Source organism: Tasmannia lanceolata, unplaced genomic scaffold, assembly GCF_043159265.1.
Source record: "Tasmannia lanceolata isolate RefF3 unplaced genomic scaffold, GAP_Taslan_0.1 ptg000007l, whole genome shotgun sequence".
In the NCBI taxonomy this organism is placed as follows: Eukaryota; Viridiplantae; Streptophyta; class Magnoliopsida; order Canellales; family Winteraceae; genus Tasmannia; species Tasmannia lanceolata.
The window spans coordinates 7,198,781-7,224,134 of NW_027518684.1; the positions used below are offsets into that span (position 1 = coordinate 7,198,781).

General features: G+C 42.9%; 3 protein-coding genes across 5 annotated transcripts; 1 reads left to right on the forward strand and 2 right to left on the reverse strand.

Moving 5' to 3' along the window:
* Positions 1-3,211: 3,211 nt before the first annotated feature.
* Positions 3,212-9,819, reverse strand: LOC143881666 (calmodulin). Its single transcript, XM_077384892.1, has 4 exons — positions 9,618-9,819; positions 7,139-7,296; positions 3,574-3,654; positions 3,212-3,452 (listed from the first exon to the last, which is right to left on the reverse strand). The coding sequence occupies exons 1-4, from the start codon at positions 9,691-9,693 to the stop codon at positions 3,318-3,320; spliced, it is 450 nt and encodes a 149-aa protein (XP_077241007.1). The 5' UTR covers positions 9,694-9,819; the 3' UTR covers positions 3,212-3,317.
* Positions 9,820-11,341: 1,522 nt separating this feature from the next.
* On the forward strand, positions 11,342-12,977 carry LOC143881665 (uncharacterized). 3 transcript variants are annotated; one of them, XM_077384890.1, is made up of 3 exons: positions 11,342-11,491; positions 12,014-12,190; positions 12,580-12,977. In XM_077384890.1, the coding sequence occupies exons 1-3, from the start codon at positions 11,357-11,359 to the stop codon at positions 12,805-12,807; spliced, it is 540 nt and encodes a 179-aa protein (XP_077241005.1). In that variant the 5' UTR covers positions 11,342-11,356; the 3' UTR covers positions 12,808-12,977. The 3 variants fall into 3 exon arrangements, 2 of the variants coding, with proteins under 2 accessions (XP_077241005.1, XP_077241006.1); XM_077384891.1 differs by lacking the exon at positions 11,342-11,491 and adding an exon at positions 11,560-11,715; XR_013251979.1 differs by lacking the exon at positions 11,342-11,491 and adding an exon at positions 11,755-11,932.
* A 164-nt stretch (positions 12,978-13,141) lies between these two features.
* On the reverse strand, positions 13,142-24,804 carry LOC143881284 (uncharacterized). The gene is made up of 8 exons (XM_077384270.1): positions 23,913-24,804; positions 23,392-23,837; positions 22,971-23,312; positions 15,433-15,494; positions 14,163-14,262; positions 13,667-13,768; positions 13,532-13,576; positions 13,142-13,357 (listed from the first exon to the last, which is right to left on the reverse strand). Exons 1-8 carry the CDS (start codon positions 24,802-24,804, stop codon positions 13,142-13,144), a joined length of 2,205 nt encoding a protein of 734 aa, XP_077240385.1.
* Between the last annotated feature and the right edge of the window lie 550 nt (positions 24,805-25,354).

The following is a 25,354-nucleotide window of genomic DNA, read 5'->3' on the forward strand; positions in this document are numbered from 1 at the left end:
GTTTTTAAAGGGGTCTTTAGTGGTGTGCGCAGCATTCAAAGACAAATTTTTGCTGTGGTCATCCAGTGGGCAACAAGCCATCCCATTTTTAGGAGTATCAAAGTCTTCTCTTTCTATAGATACAAGGAAATTTGAATGAGCAGATGTGGAGGAGCATCCACAGCTAAATCGCTTTCTGTGGAGCAGGATACAATAAGTGCTCGCTCAACTTTCATGGTTTTGGCCTGTTTGGGCAGACTAATTTTTCTCAATCAATTGCTTAACTTTCATGGTTTTGGCCTGTTTGGGTTTTCACTAATTTGTCTCAGTCAATTGCTCCACTTCGTTTTGGGCATAATTCTCAGTTCTAGTGAGTTATAACTTATGATGGTGTCACTGTCACAATTAAACCGCTTTTTTAAACCTTCTTCGTAGGAATCTTTAGAGTCTATGAAATAGGGATCCCTTGGTTGTAAAATGCTAGAGCATATTGGCATTTATGTTCCTTTTAATTCTTCAACGGAGGCAATGCAACACCCGAGAAATCTGAGTGGGTTGACTAGTGTAGAAATCCGAGTGGGATAGGATGCTAGGGACAACTGAATTTAGAAACATAGGGAAAGCTGAATTTATTCATTTCTTATTACAAAAAAGTGTCCTGTTGAGTCTTGTGCTGAACAATATAATTTTATCTAATGTAGATCACTCTTGTGGTTAATTTATGATTCTAAAATGCTGATAATTGATGAATGTCTGAAAAGAAATTGCAGAGTAAGTTGTTGCAGTTCTTGCAAACAAGCTGGGATTCACAGGGGCATTTTTTGGGGCTGATTAGGAGTGCCATGGGTTTGGTTTCCGTAACAGGCCTATTGCTTCTTTGTTTATGGAAGCTAACTAAATTTAGTGACAGATTTGAAAAAAGCTATGGAACAAGACAAGGCATTTCATCCTATCTGATTCATATTCTTTAAGGCCGGAGATGTTCTAATCTTTTCAGTTGTAGGTTCTTTCCTAATGGGGATGTTCGGTAGGGGGTAGCTGCCCCCCTGCATTCTAGCTGCCCCCTTCCCAATTTTGGGTTATTCTTGCAGTTTTTTAGATGGTCTATTTTAAGGATGAAGCCTATCAGAATCTCACTTACAAAACTGAATGTTCACATCGGGTGAAATTTTTTAGTAAAAAGCTATAGTCTAGCTGGATCTGATGTTATTAGTTAAGTTTTAAAGGCAAAGAAAAACGTTAAAGGGGGTGAATTTATCCTCAAGCAGTGAACCATTCTCACTAGAGAAGGGAAGAGGGGGGGATATTATTTCCCTATTCTTTGATCTTATTTTATTTTTTTGATAATAGGCAACTTTTTTGAGTTAGTACTACTACTAACTCAAAATTAGAAGGTAAAACACATATCTAAGATCTAAAAATATTGATGTAGGAAGTCAAAATTGAGCTTCAAATTGCCTAACCAGTTAGCAGGTACTGGTTGGGCTAACTGGGTAACATAGTGTTAGACCATGAATTGTTTTGGTTTATTGGCAATTTAGTTTAATATTTGCTCAATTACACCTACTACACAGTACAAGAGACAGTCTCCCAACATCAGAGTTCTCAAAAGTTTCCAAGGACTGGTTCTGAATCTCAAGGGTCGACCTAAATATATTTTCACTGACACTTGATTATTAGAAGCTTAAAAAATGTGTCTGCTTCCTACCGAAGGGACCTGTTTATGAGAGTCTAATTTGCTTTCGGTACAGCCATGTCTTAACTCTTAACCATATGATTCTCCTAGTGTTATTATCTACATCTTATGGAAAATGCTAGAGGAAGGCACACCTTACAGTTTTCAGAAAACAGCTCCATAATATACATTGAATACGTGGACAGCCACCAGACTACAAAATCCCTTGATCAGGAAAAAAATCTAAAACAAAAGAGTTAATTCCAAATGAACTTCTGGCTAGCAAAGAAAATAGCTTATTTAGTAATCACACAAGCTAAAACATTTACTTCAAAACGATTGATGAGTTCTTTTCTTAAGAAACAGGTAAAAGAAGACAAATACCCCTTATAATTTAGAGATTTTGTGTGTTTGTATGAAGGTTTTAAATTTCGGGAAATTTCGCAACACCTCGATTCTTGATAATTATTAAATATTATCCCAAAATTTCAGCTGAAATTATCGAAATTTTGGAAATTTAGGTCGAAATTCTGTACCCGATCAAATAGGCGTTAAAAAATTTCTAAGAGTTCCGCCGAAAATCCAAAATTTCAATTTTGGTGAGGATCGAAACGCATTCCAAAACCGAAATTTAAAACCCTTGTACTATGATCTATCAATTAATATGTTGATCCCTGTCGCAGCTAGGCCTCTGTACGTTGATCCTAACCCTCATGTTTGGTGTAAAGTTGATGGCTCTAAAATCAAAGAAAAAAAACACTCTCCATTTATCTTTCTGTATTTCATACTGTATGTTCCTGTTTTGGGTTGCCTGCCTCAGTCAGCTTTGATTAATGAAATCTGCAACCAATAAAAAAAAGAAAAAAAACCTCCAAAAATTGAAGGGTTACCTCCTAAAGAGACGATTTTAGACATGAGTTATTTTTAGAACGCCTGTGTCCATTGTCACCCCTCCTTCATGGTGGGGATCTGACAAACACTATTAAATGACAAATTAAATGGGTCTTTTGGAACAAAGAAAGTAGAAAATTGCCAAATTGTAAAAACCTTCGAAAACTGGTTAAATAATAAAATGCAAGGTGAGTTCTCCTAATCAAAACATCCTAGTGGAAATATCAGTATCTAATGAAATTTACCTCCTTTTATTGTATACTAGTACAATTCAAAGTGCGCATTTCAATGGTCACATGCTCGCCACGGTTCCTTTCCCACTCAAGTTCTGAAGCTTTTGAAAGGGATCAAATCCAATCCCAAATTTGAGGATCATCTTAGCATTCGTACAGGCTAAATTGTGTCGTGAAATTGAAAGATTTTCCAAATTCTGATACCAATTGAGTTTTGATTTCTTACACCATTTGCTCATCAGATTACTAGATGCTGAGCCATTGGGTAAAAGACAACCAAAGCTCAAAAGAATGCAACAGTCTTCACATATATTGCTTCTGATGTAAAAATCCTTGTCCAAAGGCTCCAAACGAACTCACTGAAAGGCAATAATCGCTGCCGAAAACCAAACAAATGAAACCGGGTCCAGCAATCCACTTTGCCAGAGCAATGTAATAAAAGGAAAACAGGAAAAACGATTCATAACAATCGAAAATATTCAAGGTACTACAGCATTATGCAAAATACTAGCCTTCGTACACATATGAGCGAGAGTCCTTTACTTAGCAAGCATCATTCTGACAAACTCCTCATAGTTCACCTGCCCATCACCGTCCACATCAGCTTCACGGATCATCTCATCCACTTCCTCGTCTGTCAATTTCTCTCCCAGATTGGTCATCACATGCCGTAACTGCAAGGGGGTTTTCATGCCAATTCATATTTCAGTAAAAAATTAAAACAAATATGTAGCACAGCAATAACTTCTAGTGAAGAAATATGCAAAGACAGTGTATCATTGGTACACAGCTCACCTCGGCAGCAGAAATGAAACCATTCTGATCCTTGTCAAAGACTTTGAAAGCCTCCTTCAGTTCCTCCTCAGAATCAGTATCCTTTCCACGTGGAGTTTGAAGAAGTTAGAAGCAACAAATCAGAGAAAGTAATCACTAGTGACAGATTATTATAAGTACCAAGATTAAACAAACATATGTGTATATGCAGATACACATTATGCCAAACATGCTTGACAAAAATATTTACATACTGAAATGACACAGAGGTTTATCATTATACCACCACCTTCAAGCAACACAAGGTCTGTCATGAGACTCATGACACCACTTTCATACACACGAAGGACTTGGACACAATCTTTAAAATCAGAGCTCTAAGACAACACCCAGAAACATCTTAAAAGGAAAGCACAGAGACATGCCAGTTCATCATCACCTCACCGCAAACAGCACGGCAAAAGATTAAGATAAGATCCAACCACCGGAATCAGGGAGCATGCCTACACTATATAGCTAGCTATTAACTGTACCCACTCTGACTAAACTTATGACACCACTTTCATACACACGAAGGAGCCAAACATGTCTTACCTTAGTACAAGGAATTGGAAAACGGTCATCTATGAAAAAAGGGTGAGGAATAAAAGCCATCCTAAATGGATCTCCCCACCTCTTGGTTGGGTAAAGTTCAACTTTAATGAAGGGCAATCCTAGAAAAGTGGGGATTGGTGGAGTTTTTTTGCGATGAAAAGGAATGCATGCTTTTGTCTTCCTCCGGTCCAGCTGCGGAGGGCGGCTCTAATGAGACAGAAGGGCAGGCATTGCTCTGGGGTTTAAGGTGGTTTGCTAATCATTGATTTCAATTTCCACCGAATCTGACACGAAACAACTGAAATGTTTATGTTTCCATCGCCACCAAAGTGACTAAAATCGTAAGTGCATTAGTGGTATACTATATTAATATGTTTTACATGAAGATATTTGTATGAATTGCATGTGAAATGTGGTGTATGAGAATGTATAAATACTTCCATGAATTTCATCTGAAACTTACTATGTACTGAAAATATCATACACGTGTGACAGCAGATGTGACTACATGTTTATGCTATCAAACCATCATGGACGGTTGTCTTGCTTATGTGATGGTTTCTAAGTATGTATTTGTTCTTATTCTTGTATTTATTGAAGTGTATTTTTTTTTTAAAGATAACAAAGTCTTTTTTAATAATTGAGATCTTACAATTGATCGGGAACAAGATGTCCCCAAAAACAACAGTACCAGATCAGTACAATAACCCCCGCATCCACTCACAATGATGCCCCACAAAAACCGAAGTATTTATTGAAGTTTCATCTTAAAATTCTTTCATTTGTATATGCTTCTATACCTTGATTTTACATGATTCCCACTAAAATTTCCAACTGAGACATAAATGTATCAGTTTCTGTAACGACCGAAATCAAAACCGAAACCAAAATTTAAAACATTGATTGAAGGAGATTCTACCAATGCATTAGCATGAGCAAGATGTATGGGCCCTTGGAAGTTGGTGGGTAACATCTCGAAAGTAATAGATATTTTCTTGGGCGTTCATCCTGAGTTCGTGCACACGAAGCGATCAGCCAATGAACAAGCAGACAAAATGGCAAAGGCTGGAGCAGAAAATAGTGAAATAGAAATCATTCTCATGTAACATTGAAGTTGATTGGGTGGATAGGCAGAAATGCCAATGTAGTTAGGAACTAAGGCTCATATGATGGGACCAGTAGCTACATTTGTATGGTGGGGAGCCTCATCCCCTTGAAATGTTTGGTTATCTATAGTGAAATAAATTTGTTATGGTTATCAAAATAAAAAGAAATATAATGATACACTCTATCAAGTCCAAAAGCACGAGTTAGAAACACTTGAAACAGAAAACCTGAACTACAACAAAATAACTTGGAAAGGATCAGAACGGAGAATAGAGGAGCAGCAGCTATCCCAGATAAACGACGCCAGGGTCTTGAAAAGGGATGCTTAAAAGAATGCTCATCCCCGATGAGCACTCTGTAGGTTGCTGATACGTCAAAACTACCTATCAAACAATCTATAATACATGAGCTACAAATTTAGTTAGTAAACTAAGAATAGTAGCATTTCATCAGTAATGCATAGATTCTTATCGTCATTGCTATACTGGAAACTGAATAGGGCAAAGAAATGATGGAAAATGAAACATTCTAAGTGATAACAGGGAACATTAAGGTCTTCCTCAATAAGAAACCCTATGTACCATGTGTAAAAGAAAAGAGAACATAAGATAGTCATTATCAATGATCACATGCTAAGATCGTCATATCAGTGGGTGTTGTTTACATTGTTAAGGTTGAGATTGGGGAAAAGAAGGTGACTTGGTACTCCGAGGAGTACTAAACCAGGAATCTAAATATAAATGAATGGCATGGTACAATAATTTATTGACACAATCATAGACACACAAACCACGCAACATACACACATCCACAGCTGAGCATACCCAAAGGCATAGAGCCATGGTCAGGCACATGGGAAGGTACATGCACATGCTAACATAGCTCACATATAAAAACCCTCACCAACTATTCAAAATCACAATACTTGAAGTTGCGGCTGGTGATGACCCAAAGAGGCTTCAACCCAAGTTATAAGACAATATAACACCCAAATTTTCCAAAAAAAAAAAATTTCTTTTTGAATGGCAATCTAATTTTCCAAAAGTTATTCATCCTAGTTAAAATAATAACTGCAGCACAAAGATTCACCCATCAGTTAAATCTCCCACCGCTCACCGGTTAAGATGAACAAAAACAATAAGATAGATGGCCTCCATTGGAACGTGCAGTCCAATAGAAGCATTATGCCTAATCCATCAAATCATGCAATAAGAAAAAAAGAAAATAAAACTAAGAATATTCAAAGTATGAAACGAAAAAAAAAAAAAAAAACACACACACACACACACACAATACAAATGAGGAGAAATTATATGATGAATGGCCGTATAAACACGTAAAGGTAGTACGATAGAAGTACCACCCTTGATATTTGATCCAACAGCAGGTCCTCAAAAAGTGAGCTGCTGTTGGATCAAATATCAAGGATGGGATGATGAGTACATGTTTATATGGCCATTCATCATATGATTTCTCTACAAAGGAGTGTCTTCTCATAAATAGAAGTACCGCCCTCGATATTTGATGCAACAGCAATTCCTCAAAATGTGAGCTGCTGTTGGATCAAATATCAAGGATGGGATGATGAGTAGTGAGTACGTGTTTATATGGCCATTCATCATATGATTTCTTTACAAAAGAGTATCTTCTCATAAATATATTGTAAAAAGGAAATATACAGACAGCTTTAATAGAATGATAAAGAGAGGAGAGCATTTATGAGCTCCCAAAACTAGAAGCCTATTGGAAACTTTATGCAACTAGAATTTTCTACACTTTGAACATCAGCAAACCAACTATGGGTCCAGAAACGCAAGTCATCTGGAGTAAACCGCAATTCATACACTGAGATACTGAAGACAAGCGGTGTGCAAGACAAACTCACTTTCATTTTCCGTGCCATCAAATTCAAGAACTCTGGGAAATCGATTGTTCCATTTTGGTCTGCGTCAACCTCGCTGATCATATCTTGGAGCTCAGCTTCAGTAGGATTTTGTCCCAAAGATCTCATCACAGTACCCAATTCTTTGGTGGTGATGCAGCCTGCATAGAGGAAGATCAGATGTATATTAACAAGCGAAAATAAAATTGCTTAACATGAGTAGCAATAGTTAATAAAGGAGGTAATGGATAAATTAACCAGAAAAAGGATACAAACATGAGAAATGGAAACAATTGTGGCAAAAGAGCAGCATGCCCAAAATGACTGGGAAGAAGAAACTCAAAAACCAAAGGCCATAGAAAAATGAACCTAAATCCAAAATAAAATAATCAAGATGCATGAGTGCAAGGGAGCGAACAAACTGAAGTTCCATAACAAGTATAAACCAAATCTTGCAAGGACGAGGAAAGTGGATTCCTGTGCTTGAGCGAAACAAATATAGCAAATGGGAAACTGCATGTGCTTGGATTTAGCAGTTGAATTCAACACTTAATGTGATTCGGCTATAAAAGCCAGATAACGATGCGAAAGATCACCAAGCAATTTATAAATTCAGAGGCCACATATTTTTATCTGATAGAATATACCTCTCTTGGAAAGGAATCAACCTTGCAAACTGAATTACAGAGAAGGAAAACCTAGACATGTGCTCAACATGTCCATCTCATTATTATCTATTAAGCCTCAAGATACAAGCCAGAAGAAGGCTGTCTAAACAGCCAGACATAGACATCCCCAATGCCCTGTAATTACTTGTCTATGTACGGACCTAAAGAGAAGGATCAAAAGGAATAACGATGAATAACGATGTTAGCCTTGAATGTGATACATTTATGACAAACATTTGCTATGATGCTAGCACTTGCCTTATTGTAATTTATAAATGTGAACTTCCATGACCTGGCTGATGCGTAATAAGAACATTGACTACCTGCTATGACCTGATAGGCAGTAAGAACATTGACTACATCACTTTTTGAAAGAGGGGTTCTCAATGAACTCGACTAATTGCATTGTTCTCCACTTGCATGAACAGAAGAGAAAAATGGAAAAGTTAGAGCAAGCTATAAAAATCCCTTATCATGGCCTCATAGATTATGCGGGTGCTTAAGAGGGGAAGAAAAAGGGAAATAAAAACACATCCAAGAGAAGAAGAAAATGGGAGCAATGCTCAACCCAATTGATATTCCATCAATTACTTAAGTTAATCTAAATCCAAAACCCCCTTCTCCATCAAAGAAAGACATTAATTTTATTTTTTTATAGGTAAGAACATCAATAGCCATATGGAAAACTCACTTTCTCCTTTTACTTGATCCTAGTCTTGATCATAGTTAGCAAAACACCATTTTTCTTTATCATTTATAAAAAAATAAAAATTAAAAAAAATCAATAGCCATATGGACCACGGTCTTCTGAATAACAACCAAATTTCTTATTCTGTGGTCCAAATGAGTCCTAGACTCCTAATAATCACATAGCTAGGATTTATTCATAATTTTCAACTTGAACCGAGATAGGAAGTGATGCTATAGGTAGCAAAATAAGACATGTTTAACTTGGAAGAGCTACAGACACAGACAAAGAACGCAGAGACAAGTTATTCTGATAACGAACAGGAACAAGATATGGCGGTTTGATCAGAGAGCTTTAAAATCTAAAACAAAAAGTTAATTCCGAATGAAAATGACAAATCATGCTGCAGAAAATAAAACAGAAACCGACAATCAAACCAAATAAAAATCCAGTCCCGAGTGCGGCCATGCAGATAGGAGAGCAAAAGGCATATAGTTTATATAGCAAACTTCAAATAACCAAATCAGAAATCCTTACAATAACAACAACAACGAAAAAATTCCTTCCAATCTTTTAGAAGAAACACAATCGCACGACATCAAAACTGAAAAGTGATTTGGACGAGATCACTCCAAATCATCTCCCCGATCAGATCATACAAAAGCATTCGCGTACTGTTGCTAAACGGGCTAAAAATAACATAAAAATAAACATCGATCCGTCGTACACTGATTTTCAGATCTGGATCTGATGAAAACAGAAACTTAGCCACATAATTAGCGGAAGATTTCCAGAAGAGGCGAAGCGATCACATAAACAATCGCATCAATAAACGCACGAACAGTTCCAGATTAAAATGCACAGATAAAATCCAAAAAAATTAACCAAAGTCTACCTCATTAAATAAAGAATGATCATAAAACCTCATTCGAAAGCAGAAAACCTCGATCTCTCCATTAATCAAGGTTTCCAAAACGAATCGACACGATTTACGCATAAATCACCTAAGCCTAGGGTTTTCGAAACAAAAATCAAAGATCTAAGGAAAGCGAAGATCTCAAGGGAAGAAGAGAGAGAGAGAGAGAGAGAGAGAGAGAGAGAGAGAGAGAGAGAGAGAGAGATCTACCGTCTCCGTCCTTGTCAAATAGGCTGAAAGCTTCCTTGAACTCAGAGATCTGCTCTTCCGTTAGCTGCTCTGCCATTTTTCTTTCCCCTAAAAAACAATCTTGCGAAGAAAATGAGAAGAGCTCTCTTCGTATATGATGAACGTGATTTCTCTGAGAAAGACGATGATTTAAACGCGCTTTCTACCCTTTTTATTCTGCGTTCGGGCTGCCCTACGGATGACGTGTGTCGTGATCAGACAATCAGTGCCTTAGATCCAACGGTTGAAAAGTAATGATGCTAGACTTCATAAGCCAGTTTAATATTTCGCGAAGGTGGAGGGAAAAGAGATTAGGAGAGGAGGCACATAAAAAGAGGAGCAAAATGGGCTTTCCAAATTACGGAAATCTCCTTTGGGTTTACTGAAATTGTTGTAGTGACCGAAATACCCCAACAAAGTGACCGAAATACCCTTCCGAGTAGCGTTGACCAGATCAAGGAAGGGGAATGATAGTATGAGAAGAAGCATAATCTGCGGCCACCCACATTAGAGTAAAGTGATCTAGACCGTTGATTTAGCAGTCTCTATAGTGGAGATGACATGACAAGATGCCAAGTTGTCTCTATCTAAACAAAGCTGAGCTAAGAGATGAAACCAAGATGAGACAAGTGATGAGCTAAATCATTGGTTGAGAACCACACAGAAGGGTGACTACCAATGATAATGATCCTCATCTTTAATTCATCTAACCCACTCCAGTCTATAGTAAGATGATGGGGTATCTTTCCTGTACCTTTGCTTTGTTGGAATCTTTCTCTCTCATTGGCTCAAATTCCAAAGAAGACCCCCAATTTTGGCTGAACCTCGCATTCCTAGGCTCGACCATGAAAGTTTAATTTTGAGTCCAATAATCAGCTTTGGACTTACAATTAGTTCTCAAAATCCAGAACAAACAGGGCCTGAGTGGGCTTGAGAGTGGCCCATTGGAATTTTGAGGCCCAACTAACGGACCCATCCCTACATCATTACACATCACCTTTGCTGACCATTGAAAATCAGGTGATTTATCAAACGGTTAGGAATCATTCACTTGGTCCAAACTTTAGTTTACTTGGACAGTCTGGATTGATGGGCATCAAAATTGAATGAACATTAACCATGGATTATACTCCAATTTTCGATATATGGCTCAGATTTGATCCCTCGGTAGTGCGCTAACCATGAACAGTCTAGATTAACGGGCAACAAAATTGAATGAACATAAAGCATGGCAGCCAATCCAAGGGTTCTATTTTGTCATTCCACGTGGGGTCCATCTTGCTCGCGTGCCGGCACCACCAGTCTTCTTCACCCATTGGAAAATCCATCGAACAAAAATTTCAAAACTGTGTGTACGGTTTAATGAAAGGGAATTCATGTCTTGTTTTTCTCAACTAAGTACAGAGGACAACGAGCAGATCTAGTGCGTATTACTCACCCTTGCGTGACGTAGAAAGCATCCCTTAAACCATCCAAAGCAAAACTGTTTTCAGACTGACAATATCCTCTTTCTACGTAGAGAGCATCTCTCTTTTAAACATCGAAAAAGCAACAACTGTTTTCCAATGTACCATCTCTCTCTCTCTCTCTCTCTCTCTCTCTCTCTCTCTCTCTCTCTCTCTTTACAATCATCCAAAACCCACGCACAACTGTTTCCAACGTACCCTCTCTTTCTTTCCCTCTGCTATATTTACAAAACCAACTACATAAAAAAAAGTACCATGCTCTTCTTTGTGAAGAAAGGGAAACTGGAAAAGAGAAAAACGTGTGTAGAGATAGAGTTAAAGATAGAGAGAGAGATGGTGGGAATCTTTTCTCGTTTTACAGGCTACAAGCGATCTCAATCATGCATAGTGGTACTTCTTTTCATGCCCTTGTTTTTGCTTTATTCCTTCTCTTCTTTTTTTAACCTTTGTTTCAAAAAAGAGCAGACACTAGGGGCTCTTCTTCCCCCCAAATCCTCCACCTTTTTCTTCTTTTTCTTTTGGGGCTTTTAATAAAGCTCGGCTCTTGATTTTGTCCATGTTTCTGGCGTAAGCAAATGATCATTTCCATGGGGTTTTCATGTGGGGATGGATTAGTAAGGGCTGCTTCTCTCTCTCTCTCTCTCTCTCTCTCTCTCTCTATTTTTTTTCTTTCTTTCTGATCTCTGGTTGAGAAATTTCTGCAAGAATTTTGTTTTGTCGGGAGCTTATTGGACCAATTCCTTTTAAGTTTTATAAGTTTCTGTCATCTTGCTGACAATAGCTTTGATGATTTGTTGATTGCTTCAACAACTCCGTTGTTTGAGGCCTATAGTGGGTTTTTTATTTTGGGTTTTGTGTTGTTTGTTCCCTTTTTTTTTAATAAGTTTTGATGTGCTTGTGTTGTTTCATTAGGATGGAAAGGAAAGCAAGATCCCGAGTAGTGGCAAAGTTGAAGAAACATCTCACAGTGGTAAAGGTAGTCATAGCATTGAATTAGATGTTGAATTTGAGCCGATAGATCACCCACTCGAACCTTTTGATGAAGATCGCCCTGTGAAATGCCCGATGCCCAACTCTTCTGTTCTAAATGTAAGCTTTAATTCCTTTTCATTCTCATTTCTCCATTAATGCTGGTTGTTTATATGCTTCTGCACTAGTTTCTTCAAGGGGTTCACATTTTTACTGTTTGAATTTATCATAATTCTGGTCATCTTTTCTGTTTCTTTTATCTGTAACTTCGTATTGGTAGATGTTTTATGTTTTTGTAACTTTACATATGTGCGTGTATTTTGTAACATATGTTTTTGTAACTTGATCTTGTTTTATTTACATACCAAAATTAATTAGTCACATATGTTTTGCCATCTTTGAAAGCTGATTATGTTTCAAGTAATTTAGTTCAGTTTATATCTTAACACAAAGCAAGCAAAACCCTATGGTTTCCTTGCTGAAACTGCTGTGTTTTTTTCTTGTGCAAGGAGGGAGGAACACGGAGGGAACGGAGTGCAGAAAGCTTGAAGAAGAGGGCAGAGTTATCAGCAACAATCGGAGAGGGGAAGGCGGTGGTACCTGCGCGGCCTCCAGTGCAAGCAGTTCGAAAGAGGCATCATGCGCTTAGTCGCAACCAATCCGTTCCTCTGTCATTTAGGGCTCCTCAAACTAATATACTCCGAATTCTTCGAGAATATAAAGGGTTTGAATGCTGAAAAGTGCAGGGCACCAAGATCTTTTTTGTACTGTTGGGTAGGGGGAAGGGTAGAATCAGATATTCCCAGTTTTTTCAAAGGCTTGTAGTTCCATATTTGGGGATTCATATTTTTGTAAAGCATCTTTAAACCACACTGGCTCAAGATCAAAGTTACATTATCATCCAACATTTTCTGTGAGTTTCCTTTCATTTTCATTTGGCAACCTTGTGGGGCCTTCCACACCCAACAGTGATGCTAAGAAGTCACTCAAAAACCAAGACCATGCTGCATTACATCAGTGGGTTGGGCTTTTCTCCAGGTACAACTGACTGGGTAGATTAGATTACTGCAATCAAGTGGTTGATGTGGGATCCATTGAGAGAAAATTTAATTGTATAAGAATATGTGTGAATGTATTCGCTCCATGGGAAATACAGAGAGCAACAGCCACTCCCAAAATTAGAGAGGTTAATTGAATTACTGTCCTTTTCAATGGTGTGCTCCCACTATTCATCTCTGGGAGCACTCCAGCAACTGCAATGTAGATGAAACCACCTGCCATGAATCCCTGCAGAAGAGATACGATTAGCAATAGGAAAGCCTATGCTACCACCTGATATAAAACTTGAACAGATGCTTCAAAAAAAGCAGATGATCTATTGAATGGAGAGAAAATATCTTCACACAGGCAGATGATTTTTTTAATTTTTGAATGGAGAAAAAAAAACATATACGTGTTCACCTCGATCAAGGAAGACTGTCCTGGGTCTTTTCCTAGGAGCAGCGCCTGTAATAACAGGAGAAAACAATCTTTATTTTTTCCTTTTTCTTTGAGAAAATTTGATGGATAAATATGACATGGGAGTAGTGTGCTCACCAGTGCAGTTCCTGCAAATGCAACCAGCGCCGACAAAAAATTGAAGAAGAGGGCTTTCGAGATGCTGAAACCTGGCCTAACCAAAATTCCAAAGTCACCAACCTGTGAAAAGCAGAATTAGATTCAGGTACTTCCTTGGTGAACTGCAAGCAAAAGTGAAAAGAGGTGGGGTATGCTCTACATTTCTCGTTGATTTCCTTTGGAAGACCAAGTTCTTTTTACTTTTTTGACACGCTGAATTATAGAAATAGGAAATGTTACAAAAAGAAGACAAAACTTCCCATGTACAGCACAAAACAAAGGATAATACAGGAGACTAAGACAAATATGCACAAATTATAATAAGACAAATATAACTACAAGTAAGCCACAAAAACCTCATTTGTGAATAAAATCAATTTTACATGAGAAGCATCTACATGCATTGATTCATCTACATGCTTGAAACGTCAATAATGAAGTCATGAAGATGATGGAAGAATAGGGAGAACAAAACCTGTTGAGGGAGCTCGTGTGCAAGCAGAAACAGCTTCCGAGACCATCTACCAACTGAACCATAAAGTAAGAAAGCACTTCCTAGAGCCATTCTATCAGTACTTCTCAATGTTGTGCTCCCACTATTCATTTCTGGGAGCACTCCACCAACTGCAATGTAGATGAAACCACCCGCCCTGAATCCCTGCAGAAAAGATACCATTAGAAATAGTAAAGCCTCTACCACCTGATAAAACTTTTTTTAATTGAAAAAAAAAACATTGGCATGTTTAAAGCATCTGTTCAGAGAAATAGATGTTTACGTCGATCAAGGAAGACTGTCCTGGGTCTTTTCCTCGGAGCAGTGTCTGTAGCAACAGGAGAAAACAATCCTTATTCTTCCAATTTTCTAGAGCAAATTTGGGGGATAAATATAACATGGGAGCAGTGTGCTCACCAGTGCAGTTCCTGATAATGCCACCAGTGCCTACAAAAAATTGAAGAAGACGGCTTTCAAAACACTGAAACCTGACCTAACCAAGATTCAAAAGTCACCAACCTGTGAAAACCGAATTAGACTCTCCTTGGTGAACTGCAACCAAAAGTGAAAAGAAGTGGGGTATGCTCTACATTTCTCATTGATTTCCTTCGGGAAACCAAGTTCTTTTTACTTTTTTGACTGCTGAATTATAGAAATAGGAAATGTTACAAAAAGAAGACAACCTAGGCAATCTCAGGAAGAGCTCCTAGGTAATAAGATTCTTACATCTCTAAAAAAATTGCATAAAAATGCAAAGGCCCAACCCCTCTTTTTTGGAGAAGAAGGGTCAAGCATAAAAATAACCAATGTGGAGTAAACTACCCATGTACAGCACAAAACAAAGGATAATACAGAAGACTAAGACAAATATACACAAATTAGAATAAGAAAAATATAACTACACGTAAGCCACAAAAACCTCGTTTGTGAATAAAATCAATTTTACATGAGAAGCATCTACATAAATTGATTCACCTACATGCTCGAAACGTCAATAATGAAGTCATGACAATGATGGAAAAATAAGGTGAACAAAACCTCTTGAGGGAGCTCGTGTTCAAGCAGAAACAGCGTCCGAGACCGTCTGCCAACTGAACCATAAAGTAAGAAAGCACTTCCTAGAGCCATTCCATCAGTGAAATTGTGCAATTTTGAAATATTGGATCTTCCATGATTTAAATTGCAATTCCATTATCAAAACCTGAAAATGTTTTAAAAATAGGACACACAAAGCTTCATTATTAACGTCGACAAATGATGGCTTACAACACCATCGGAGAAGAGATTCAGATAACCAAACACTAAGCTTGATGGCTAAGTGACAGATATCTTTTAATCCAAGTATGTCTTCTTTGTGACAGAACTATTTACAGCGTCTGAATCAGGTTTGAGTGAGAGTGATTCTCTACACATACATCCACTCATTATAAGATATAGTCACATAAAAATTTCCAGCCAACTTCCGTTAGAATTTGAACCCCACTCTGAGTTCTGGTAGTTCGTAGTTTCAACAACAAAGCAACAGAAGTGGAGAAGAATAAAGTGCTTCTAGAGGGGATTTCTATATTTATGATACAATTAAACAATTTCTTATACAAAATTATAAGTAACCGTTATCTATCTGACTGAGCAACTTGCATATCATCATGTTGACTGCTGTAACTAACCAATGGATTGTGCCCAAGTGCTTCAGAAGTGGATAGATGCATGATGGGGTGTAAAAACTCCAGCCACTCACAGGCTGCCACCTGTCCCAGAGCAGGTGAACTCCAGCCACTCACAGGCTGCCACCTGTCCCAGAGTAGGTGAACTCCAGCCACTCACAGGCTGCCACCTGTCCCAGAGTAGGTGAACTCCAGCCACTCACAGCCTGCCACATGTCCTGGAGTAGGTGAACTCCAGCCTCTTACAGGCCGCCATCTGTCCTGGACACCTGTCCAGGACACCTGTCCAGGACACCTGTCCAGGACACCTCACCAGGTTTTCCCTATAAAAAGGGATTCAAAGCTCAAACCAATGGGTAATGCGAAAATCCCTTCTCTCCCTAAACTCTTAGACATCTCCCCTTCACTCCTGCTCATACTGACTTGAGTGTCGAAGGGCCTGTCCGGAGTAAAACCCGGTCTGGTCTTCTGACCTCGCTTGCCTTGTGCAGGACTCAGCCCTCATAGCAGGACTCTCTCTCGACCACCTCACTCCTCGTTCACTCCGGTCCTTCAGGACTCAGCTCCCCTAGTCATCCAGCTCAGCTCTTACATCACTGCTGTACCTGTTACCGATTTTAGGTCTAACAGATTGGCGCCATCCGTGGGACCCCAGAACTAAAAGCTGTCTTTACACATCCCACTCACAAAAATGGCAGGACGCAAGAGTACGCGGATGCCTACTGCGCGGGCGCGGACTACCCAAACCGCGCTACCCCGCAGGACCCGGAGCGAGCGAATTGCATCACTAGTAGTAGCAGCTTCTGCTACAGCAGACCAGAGCCCGGCTCGCTCAGAACATCTGAATCCCTTGCCCACCCCGGAGCAGGTTCAAGCTCTATTTCAGCAGATGACAGCCCTCGTTGGGCAGTACCAGCAACTACTTCAAGTACCCCCTCAACCTCCCCCAGAGGCTCCGCGATCTGTCCAAGGAAGGTCAGACGTCCACAGGGGAGAGTCATCACACCATGGTGAGGGCCGAACTCATCATTCCACCAGACAAGTCCCTCACCCCGCGACGAGGCATGCCCAAACAGAGCCTCAGCACCGTGAAAGGTCGCGTTCCCCCTCCGCACAGAGGCGCCGAGCTCATGAAGATCGCGCGCCACCAGCGAAGCGCCAACCTCGTCGTATGAGTCGGGAGAGCCAATCTGTGGAAAGGATCAGGTCCTTGGACCACAGGACGGATCCGCTGCTACGGAGAATGGAGGAGATGGACCATCGGATAGGGGAACTGGCAAAGGACCAGAGCCGGCCCGTCTCCAGGGCGTTCTCAAGTAGGACGCCATTCACTGATGATGTTCTGGGTGCCCCAGCACCCAGAGGGTTTAAAATGCCCGCTGTCCCTCAGTATGACGGCACTACAGACCCCGTGGACAACTTGGAGACGTTCAGAACAATTATGCTCCTCCACGGAGCCTCCGATGGCTTTCTTTGCAGAGCGTTTCCAACGACGCTAACTGGCGCAGCAAGAGACTGGTATTCCAGGATCAAACCGAACTCCATCAACAATTTTGATGATTTTGGAGAGGATCTTGTCCGCCACTTCATGAGCAGCCGGAGGCCAAGGAAAACAACCGCTTCCCTGATGGCCTTGCGACAGGACGACAACGAGCCTCTGAAGGTGTTCGTCCGCCGATTCAACAGGGAGGCACTTCAAGTGCCAAATCTAGATCCCTCAGCAGCAATGAATGCGCTCCTCGCAGGCGCCAGGTCTAATGAATTCCGTCGAGCTGTGGCTCGACAAAATCCGCACTCACTAGCGGATCTTATGGCCGGAGCAGAAGAGTACATAACGGTGGAAGAAACACTGGCAGCTCTTAATTCAAATTGGAGGATAACCTCTGAAGAGAAGAATCTCCCTAAGCAGCGCAGGGAGGATAAACTTCCCAGGAGAGAGAAGTCTCCGCCTCCTCAGAGAAGAGAAGAAAACTTCACGCCTCTCAACACCTCCAGAAAGCACATACTGGCGGCGATCGGCGAAGAAGAGTTCGTGAAGTGGCCTGCTAGAATGATATCCAAGGGAAACAGGAGAGATCCCTCAAAGTACTGCCGGTTCCACAAGGACCACGGCCACGACACAGATGATTGTTGGCAACTCAAGCAGGAAATTGAACAACTCATCAGCCGGGGCTATTTGAAAAAGTATATCCGAACTGACAGCCGCAACCAAGAGCGCAGAGGAAAGAGCCCCCAGGGCCGCAGCCCTCGAAGATCACAGCAGCCGCCTGCTCGGGACAAAACCCCTCAGCTGGGCAATGCGCAGCCTGAGGCACCCCAACCTCAGCCAAGGGGGGTCATCGGTACAATTATGGGTGGGCCTGCAGCTGGGGGCACCTCTTCTACCACCCGCAAAGCATATGCACGGCGAGTTAACGCCGTGCACACAACCAGCAAAAAGACGAGAACGGAGAATGAGATCTCCTTCTCAGATGCAGATCTGGATAATCTTATCCTGCCCCACGATGATGCACTGGTTTTAACCATGCTCGTCGCCAACTGGGAGGTGAAGAAAATCCTCGTAGACAATGGGAGTTCGGCGGACATTCTATACTACCACGCCTTTGAGAAAATGATGATAGGCGACGACCGTCTGAAGCCGGCCAACTCAGATTTATTTGGCTTCTCCAGAGAGGTCGTGAAAGTGGTGGGGCAGATCGAGCTCCCTGTTCTTGTCGGAGATCCACCTTGTCAAGCTTTCGCCATAGTCAACTTTCTAGTAGTAAGGGCCACTTCGGTCTATAATGCTATCTTGGGACGGCCTGGCCAGAACCTCATCCGTGCAGTAGCCTCGGCCTACCACCAAAAAATGAAGTTCATAACCCCCAATGGTGTGGGGGAAGTTCGAGGGGATCAGCCTCAATCCAGAGAGTGCTACGCAACGGCACTTAAAGGCAAAAATGCAGTTGAGTCACTGCCAATTGAACTGCTCGATGTAAGGGACGAGCTCAGAGGGACTCAACCTGCTGAAGACCTCCTCTCCATCCCACTGTGCCCAGAGGACAGTGAGAAAGTCGCTCTGATCGGTTCCTCCCTCAGCACCGACATTCAGCACCAGCTCACCAATTTTCTCCAGGACAATGCAGATGTCTTTGCATGGGTTCCCGCCGATATGCCCGGCATTGATCCAGAGATCAGCACACACAGGCTCGGTGTTGATTCAACCTGCAGACCGGTGAAGCAGAAGAGACGACATTTCGCCTTCGAAAGGCGGCAGGCAATAAAAGAAGAAGTGGAGAGGCTTCTGAAGGCTGACTTCATTCGCGAGATTCGATACCCGGACTGGTTGGCAAACGTAGTCCTAGTCAAGAAGACTAATGGGAAATGGAGGACCTGCGTCGACTTCACCGATCTGAATAAGGCTTGTCCTAAGGACAGCTATCCACTCCCGAAGATCGACCAACTCATTGACGCCACAGCGGGTCATGAACTGTTGAGCTTCATGGACGCCTTCTCCGGATACAATCAGATCAGGATGTACGAGTCGGATATACCAAAGACCTCCTTCGTCACAGATCAAGGGACTTACTGCTACCGAGTTATGCCCTTCGGCCTCAAAAATGCCGGAGCCACTTACCAAAGGCTTGTGAACAAACTTTTTCAGAACCAGATCGGCCGTAACATGGAAGTCTATGTAGATGATATGCTGGTCAAAAGTCGGAGTGCGCAGGATCATGCATCTGATCTCAGAGAAACATTTCAGGTCCTGAAGAAGCACAACATGAAACTTAACCCCACCAAGTGCACATTTGGTGTCAGCTCGGGGAAGTTCTTAGGATTCATGGTGAGCCAGCGAGGGATAGAAGCAAATCCAGAAAAGATCAGAGCCGTCATGGAGCTTACTGCCCCAAAAACCATCAGGGAAGTCCAGCGGCTCACAGGAATGATAGCGGCGTTGGGTCGCTTTATCTCCAAATCAGCGGAAAGGTGCCTCCCCTTTTTCAGCGCGGTCAAGGGACTCAAGACCGCGCCCTGGACGGAAGAATGCCAGGTCGCATTCGAAGAACTGAAAAGATATTTGTCCTCTCCGCCATTATTAACAAAGCCGGAGCCGGGCGAGGAGCTATTTTTGTATCTCTTCATCAGCTCCACGGCTCTGGCAGCTGTACTCGTCCGTGAAGAGCACCGCCAGCAAAAACCTATTTATTATGTTAGCAAGGTTCTTCACGACGCAGAAACAAGGTACCAGCGGGTCGAGAAATTGGCTTACGCGCTGGTAATGGCCGCCAGGAAGTTAAGGCCGTACTTCCAAGCTCACACTGTAAAGGTCTTGACTGATCAGCCACTTCGACAAGTTCTCCATCGACCAGATATCTCCGGGCGACTTGTGAAATGGGCTGTAGAGCTAAGCGAGTTCGATATTCAGTACGCACCCAGGCCAGCTATCAAGGCCCAAGTACTGGCAGATTTTGTAGCAGAGTGCACTATCCCCCAGCAGGTCGTCGACCCTGAAGCATTGCAGCTCCCAGTTATAGAGAAAGTAGTCCCTGAAGATCGTATGACAGAGGAAATTCGGACAGAAATCAGGCCACCTTCAGCCGGACAGGACTCCATAACCAGCACACCAACTTGGGAAGTATATGTCGACGGATCTTCAAATAAAAACGGTTGTGGAGCTGGCCTCATCCTCACTGGGCCTGATGAGTTCACTGCGGATTACGCCCTGAGATTCGGGTTCCGTGCATCAAATAATGAGGCGGAATATGAGGCCCTCCTTGCCGGAATGAGCCTAGCAATTCAGACCGGCGCCCAAAAATTGAAAGCATACTGCGACTCGCAGCTGGTAGCAAACCAGATCCAAGGTGTCTATGAAGCCCGAGACGAGCGTATGATTAAGTACCTCGCCAAGGTTCGCCAACTTTCCAGCCGGTTTGCAAGTTTCGAGGTCATCAGAGTGCCAAGAACGGAGAATGCCAAAGCTGACGTGCTGTCAAAACTGGCTGCCTCTGGATATACCACTCTCGGAAGCATACACATGGAGTTTCTACAGAGGTCCAGCATCGACAGTAAAGCCATGGAAGTCATGCAGGTGGAAGATGAGCCGTGCTGGATGGATGAGATCGTGGGTTATCTGCGCGATGCTAGACTCCCGGAGGATAAGAAAGAAGCTCGTAAGGTGATACAGAGAGCTGCCCGATTCTCCCTCAGTGGTGACAATCTATACAAAAGGTCATATACTCTCCCATATCTGAAGTGTCTGAGGCCGAGCGACGCCGCGTATGCACTACAAGAGACTCATGAAGGAATTTGCGGAGAACATCTGGGGGGCAAAGCCCTGGCGATAAAGGTGCTGCTCAGAGGACTGTATTGGCCTACTATCAGGCAGAATGCCCTGGATCTGGTTAAAAGGTGTGAGAAGTGTCAGAAGTTCTCTCCTACCATCCACCAGCCTGCCGTAGCAATGGCTCCAATTATTAGTCCGCTTCCCTTTGCAGTATGGGGGATGGACATCCTAGGCCCTTTCCCACCGGCCTCTGGAAAGCGCATGTTCGTGGTAGTGGCGATCGACTATTTCACTAAGTGGGTGGAGGCAGAACCTCTGGCCCAGATCACTGAGCAGAATGTGCAGAACTTCTTCTGGAAGACAGTAGTCTGTAGATTTGGGATTCCCCGTATCTTGATCACAGACAACGGCAAACAGTTCGACTGCCGGAACTTTCGAAAGTTCTGCTCGGACCTAAAAATTGAACAGAGATTCACTTCGGTTGCTCACCCCCAGACCAATGGGCAAACGGAAGTAACTAATAGAATCCTGCTCCAGGGGATAAAGAAGAGGCTGGACGAAAAAGCTGGCCGTTGGGCAGATGAGCTCTATCACGTTCTGTGGGCTTACCGCACTACTCCTCGCACGACGACTGGTGAATCGCCATTCAACCTTTCCTTTGGTACTGAGGCTGTGATACCAGTCGATATAGGCGCTCCGTCTCCCCGAATCACCAGCTTCAACGAGCAGCTTAACGGCGACGGGCTCCGTGCCGATCTCGACTTACTAGAAGAAATCCGGGAAGAATCTCGAATCCGGGTCGCCGCTTATAAGCAGAGGGTATCAAATTATCACAACTCCAAGATTCGCCCCAGAGAATTCAGGACAGGAGATTTAGTCCTGAGAAAGGCAGCCGTCTCCCAACCGACGAAAGTCGGGAAACTCTCCCCGACTTGGGAAGGGCCATATCGAGTGAAAGAAGTTATCCGGCCAGGAAGCTATAAACTGGAGACACTGGAGGAGCACTTGTTACCTCACGCATGGAACTCCAAAAATCTCAGGAGATATTATCAATAGACAAAATGTACAGCGTATAAAGGTGACTTTGTAAATTTGTCAATTTGTTGTTATAAATAAATAATCTTTTTTGCAGACTTTGTTTCACTCTTACTCTCTGGAAACCCAGTTCACAAAACTTGGGTACTTACTGGAAACCCAGTTCACAAAACTTGGGTACTTACTGGAAACCCAGTTCACAAAACTTGGGTACTCACTGGAAACCCAGTTCTTAAACTTGGGTACTCACTGGAAACTCAGTTCACAAAACTTGGGTACTTACTGGAAACCCAGTTCACAAAACTTGGGTACTCACTGGAAACCCAGTTCACAAAACTTGGGTACTTACCGGAAACCCAGTTCATAAAACTTGGGTACTCACTGGAAACCCAGTTCTTAAACTTGGGTACTCACTGGAAACCCAGTTCACAAAACTTGGGTACTTGTTGTTCCTGAACTTGGGTACTTGTTAAAAGACCAGTTCGTCACAATTCGACTATCAACAGCCTCAGTCCCAGGTTATCAAAATTAAAAAGACACAGTCAAGCAAATCACTCAGTTGAGAAGTATCAGAGACAGACATGTGATTTCATTGATCAGAATATGTGGGGCCTCGAGGGCCATTACAAAATTCACTTTAAAAAGGCTGGTAAGAGCTGTAGGGTCTCAAGGACCATTACAAAAAGAGGTCAAAACAAACAAAAAATAATAATAATACTAAGCATCTGGAAGAGAGGTGATGTCAGCAGGAGCATCTGGCTCCTCATCAGTAATCTTCGGCCTGGCAGGGAGAGTCATGTTCTGCATCAATAAGTTTGGATTGCAGGCCTGGAGCTCCTGGAGGCAGTCGTAGTATCCAAGACTATAAGCCTCGCTCGATAGGCTGAAAAGTTCAGCCTCCTTCGCCTCTGTGGCCTCCTTCACTGCCTTCTCCTGCCTCTCAGTGGCTCTTCCTCTTTGAGCCTCCATGGCTTCAGCAGCCTTGACCAGTTTCTTCTTCTCTGCGGCCAGATCCTCCTTCAACAACCTCTTCTCCTCCTCTACTCGCCCGATGCTCGTTTGAAGCTCCTGCACCTCAGCGGCCAACTTTCCGTTCACCTCTTCAGATGCAGTAATGGCTTGGGAGAACTTCTTACTCTTCTCCTTGAGGTCATTATAGTAGAGCAAGATCTGAAGAAAGAAACAGGCATCAGTATGGTGAAAGGAAGAAATGGGCAGAAAGTTAGCAAACGGATTACCACTTCCTTACCTGGTAAGCCGAGGATAGCACAGCCTCCTCTCCTGTAGCTGGCGGCTCGTGAAGGATCTGTTGCTTGTCCTTCCGCAGCAAACACTTGCTCATGATCTCTGCTGCCACTCGGCTCTCGCCTAGGGCAGTGTCATCCTTCAGAACGGCCCAATTGGGTCGAAAGACGTGCTCACTAAGCCCCGTAGGAGGACGAGCTCCAGAACCGGTTCCGGTAGAAGCACCACCGGACTTAGAAGAGCCACCGCCCTGAGCAAAGGGGCCTATTAGCTTCACCGTAGTCTTGGGCCTCTGGGATGGGGGTGGAGGAGTGCCCTGTGACGGGGCCGGACTCGCCAGTACAGTCGCCTTTCTCTTCTGGCGCTCCTGTTGTGCCTGTGCAGCACCCTCCTGTGCCCGTGGCTGGGCTCCCTGTCTTATCTTCTCGACAGTCGATTGTTTCTTCATTTCTGCCAGACAAGCAAGCGGTCAGAAGCGAGCATATAAAAGTAAACATATTTTAAAAGACAAGTCTAGCTACATACGTTCTGGAGTCGCGGCACTCACGCCCAGTCCAACTAGCACCTCCTCTCCTGAGAACTCTGCACAGCGGATAAGGCCTGATTGCTCAATCTCCTTCCGCATCAAGGCGAAAGTCTCTTTGTCCTCACTCTCGAGGAGCGGCTTTCGACTTAATTTGGAAGTGTCCGGAGTGTCCCACACTAGAGGGACAGGCCAGGGCTCACTGACCTCCTTATCCTCGACGTAGAAGAACCTATTCTTCCATGAATGTATTGACGAGGGGATACCGGTAATGATTTTGAGTTCAGGGCGCTGGCTGATGTAGATCCAGCCCCCTTCCTTATGCCTCTTCAGATGTGCACAAGCACGGAATAGCGACAAGCTCACGCTCCTCTCTAACCGGCCGTGGACAAGATACAAGAACCCAGTCAGTAGTCTCCATGAGTTCGGAGCTACTTGAGCTGGGGCCAGTCCGTAGTATCGAAGCACCGCTGCGAAGAATGGGTGCAAAGGAAATCGGAGTCCCGCCCTCATCGACTCCTCATAAATACAGAGATCTCGACTATCGTTACAGGCTCTGTCTCCCTCTATAGCTGCCTTCAGTTCAAATCTTGGAGGCACACAGTACTTATTCCTAATGTCGCCTAGCATGGACCTGGTGAGGTAGTTCTCTTCGACTAGAGCTCGCAGGTTGTATTTTGGGTTGGCATCCATCCGCGCTCTAGCGACTACCTCCACCGCCTGACCAGGAGGGAATGTTGTAGACGCCTCAGCAACGTCACTTTCAACACTCCCTTCTGCTCGGGAGAGACTAACAGTGGGGAGTGGAGTGGCGTTCAAGTCTAAAAACACCTCCTCCTTGTCCCCTTCGTCGTCACTATCTACAAGATCTACTCTAGTGGACGTCCTAGCCATTACAGGCTCCTGCGGCGGCCTAACTTCTGAACTACTGCTAGTGGAGGACTCCGTACCGGACTCGGAACTCGAATTACTATCAGACATGTAGTAAAGAGAAGGGCTGAGAGGAATACCGGTGAGTGGAGCTCGTCAAGTCCTTGCGCAACTCGAACTGCGAACTGGGAACTACGAACTGCGAACTGAGAACTGAGAAGTCGAAGCTCCCAGAGCAAGAAAAAGAAGAAAAGATGAAAAGTAAAAAGTAAAGAATGAAAGGGGGTAAAACCTCCTTTTAAAGCTTTTCAGAGGCGGTGGGGCATTAAATACGATGCACGCATCTCGAGGACACTCGAATGGCGCCACGTGTCCCATATTTATGACGGACACATTCTCCCACTCAAAAATACGATCAAGCACGCGCGTGTTCCTACGTGCATGAAAATTCACATCTCCGCTCCACCTCATGCTCCGCACTCCGTGCTCCGTACTCCGTGCTCCACGCTCCGCACTCCGTACTGGATTTTTAAATCCGAACTGGATATAACGCGTTTCAACAGAACGACAAAAA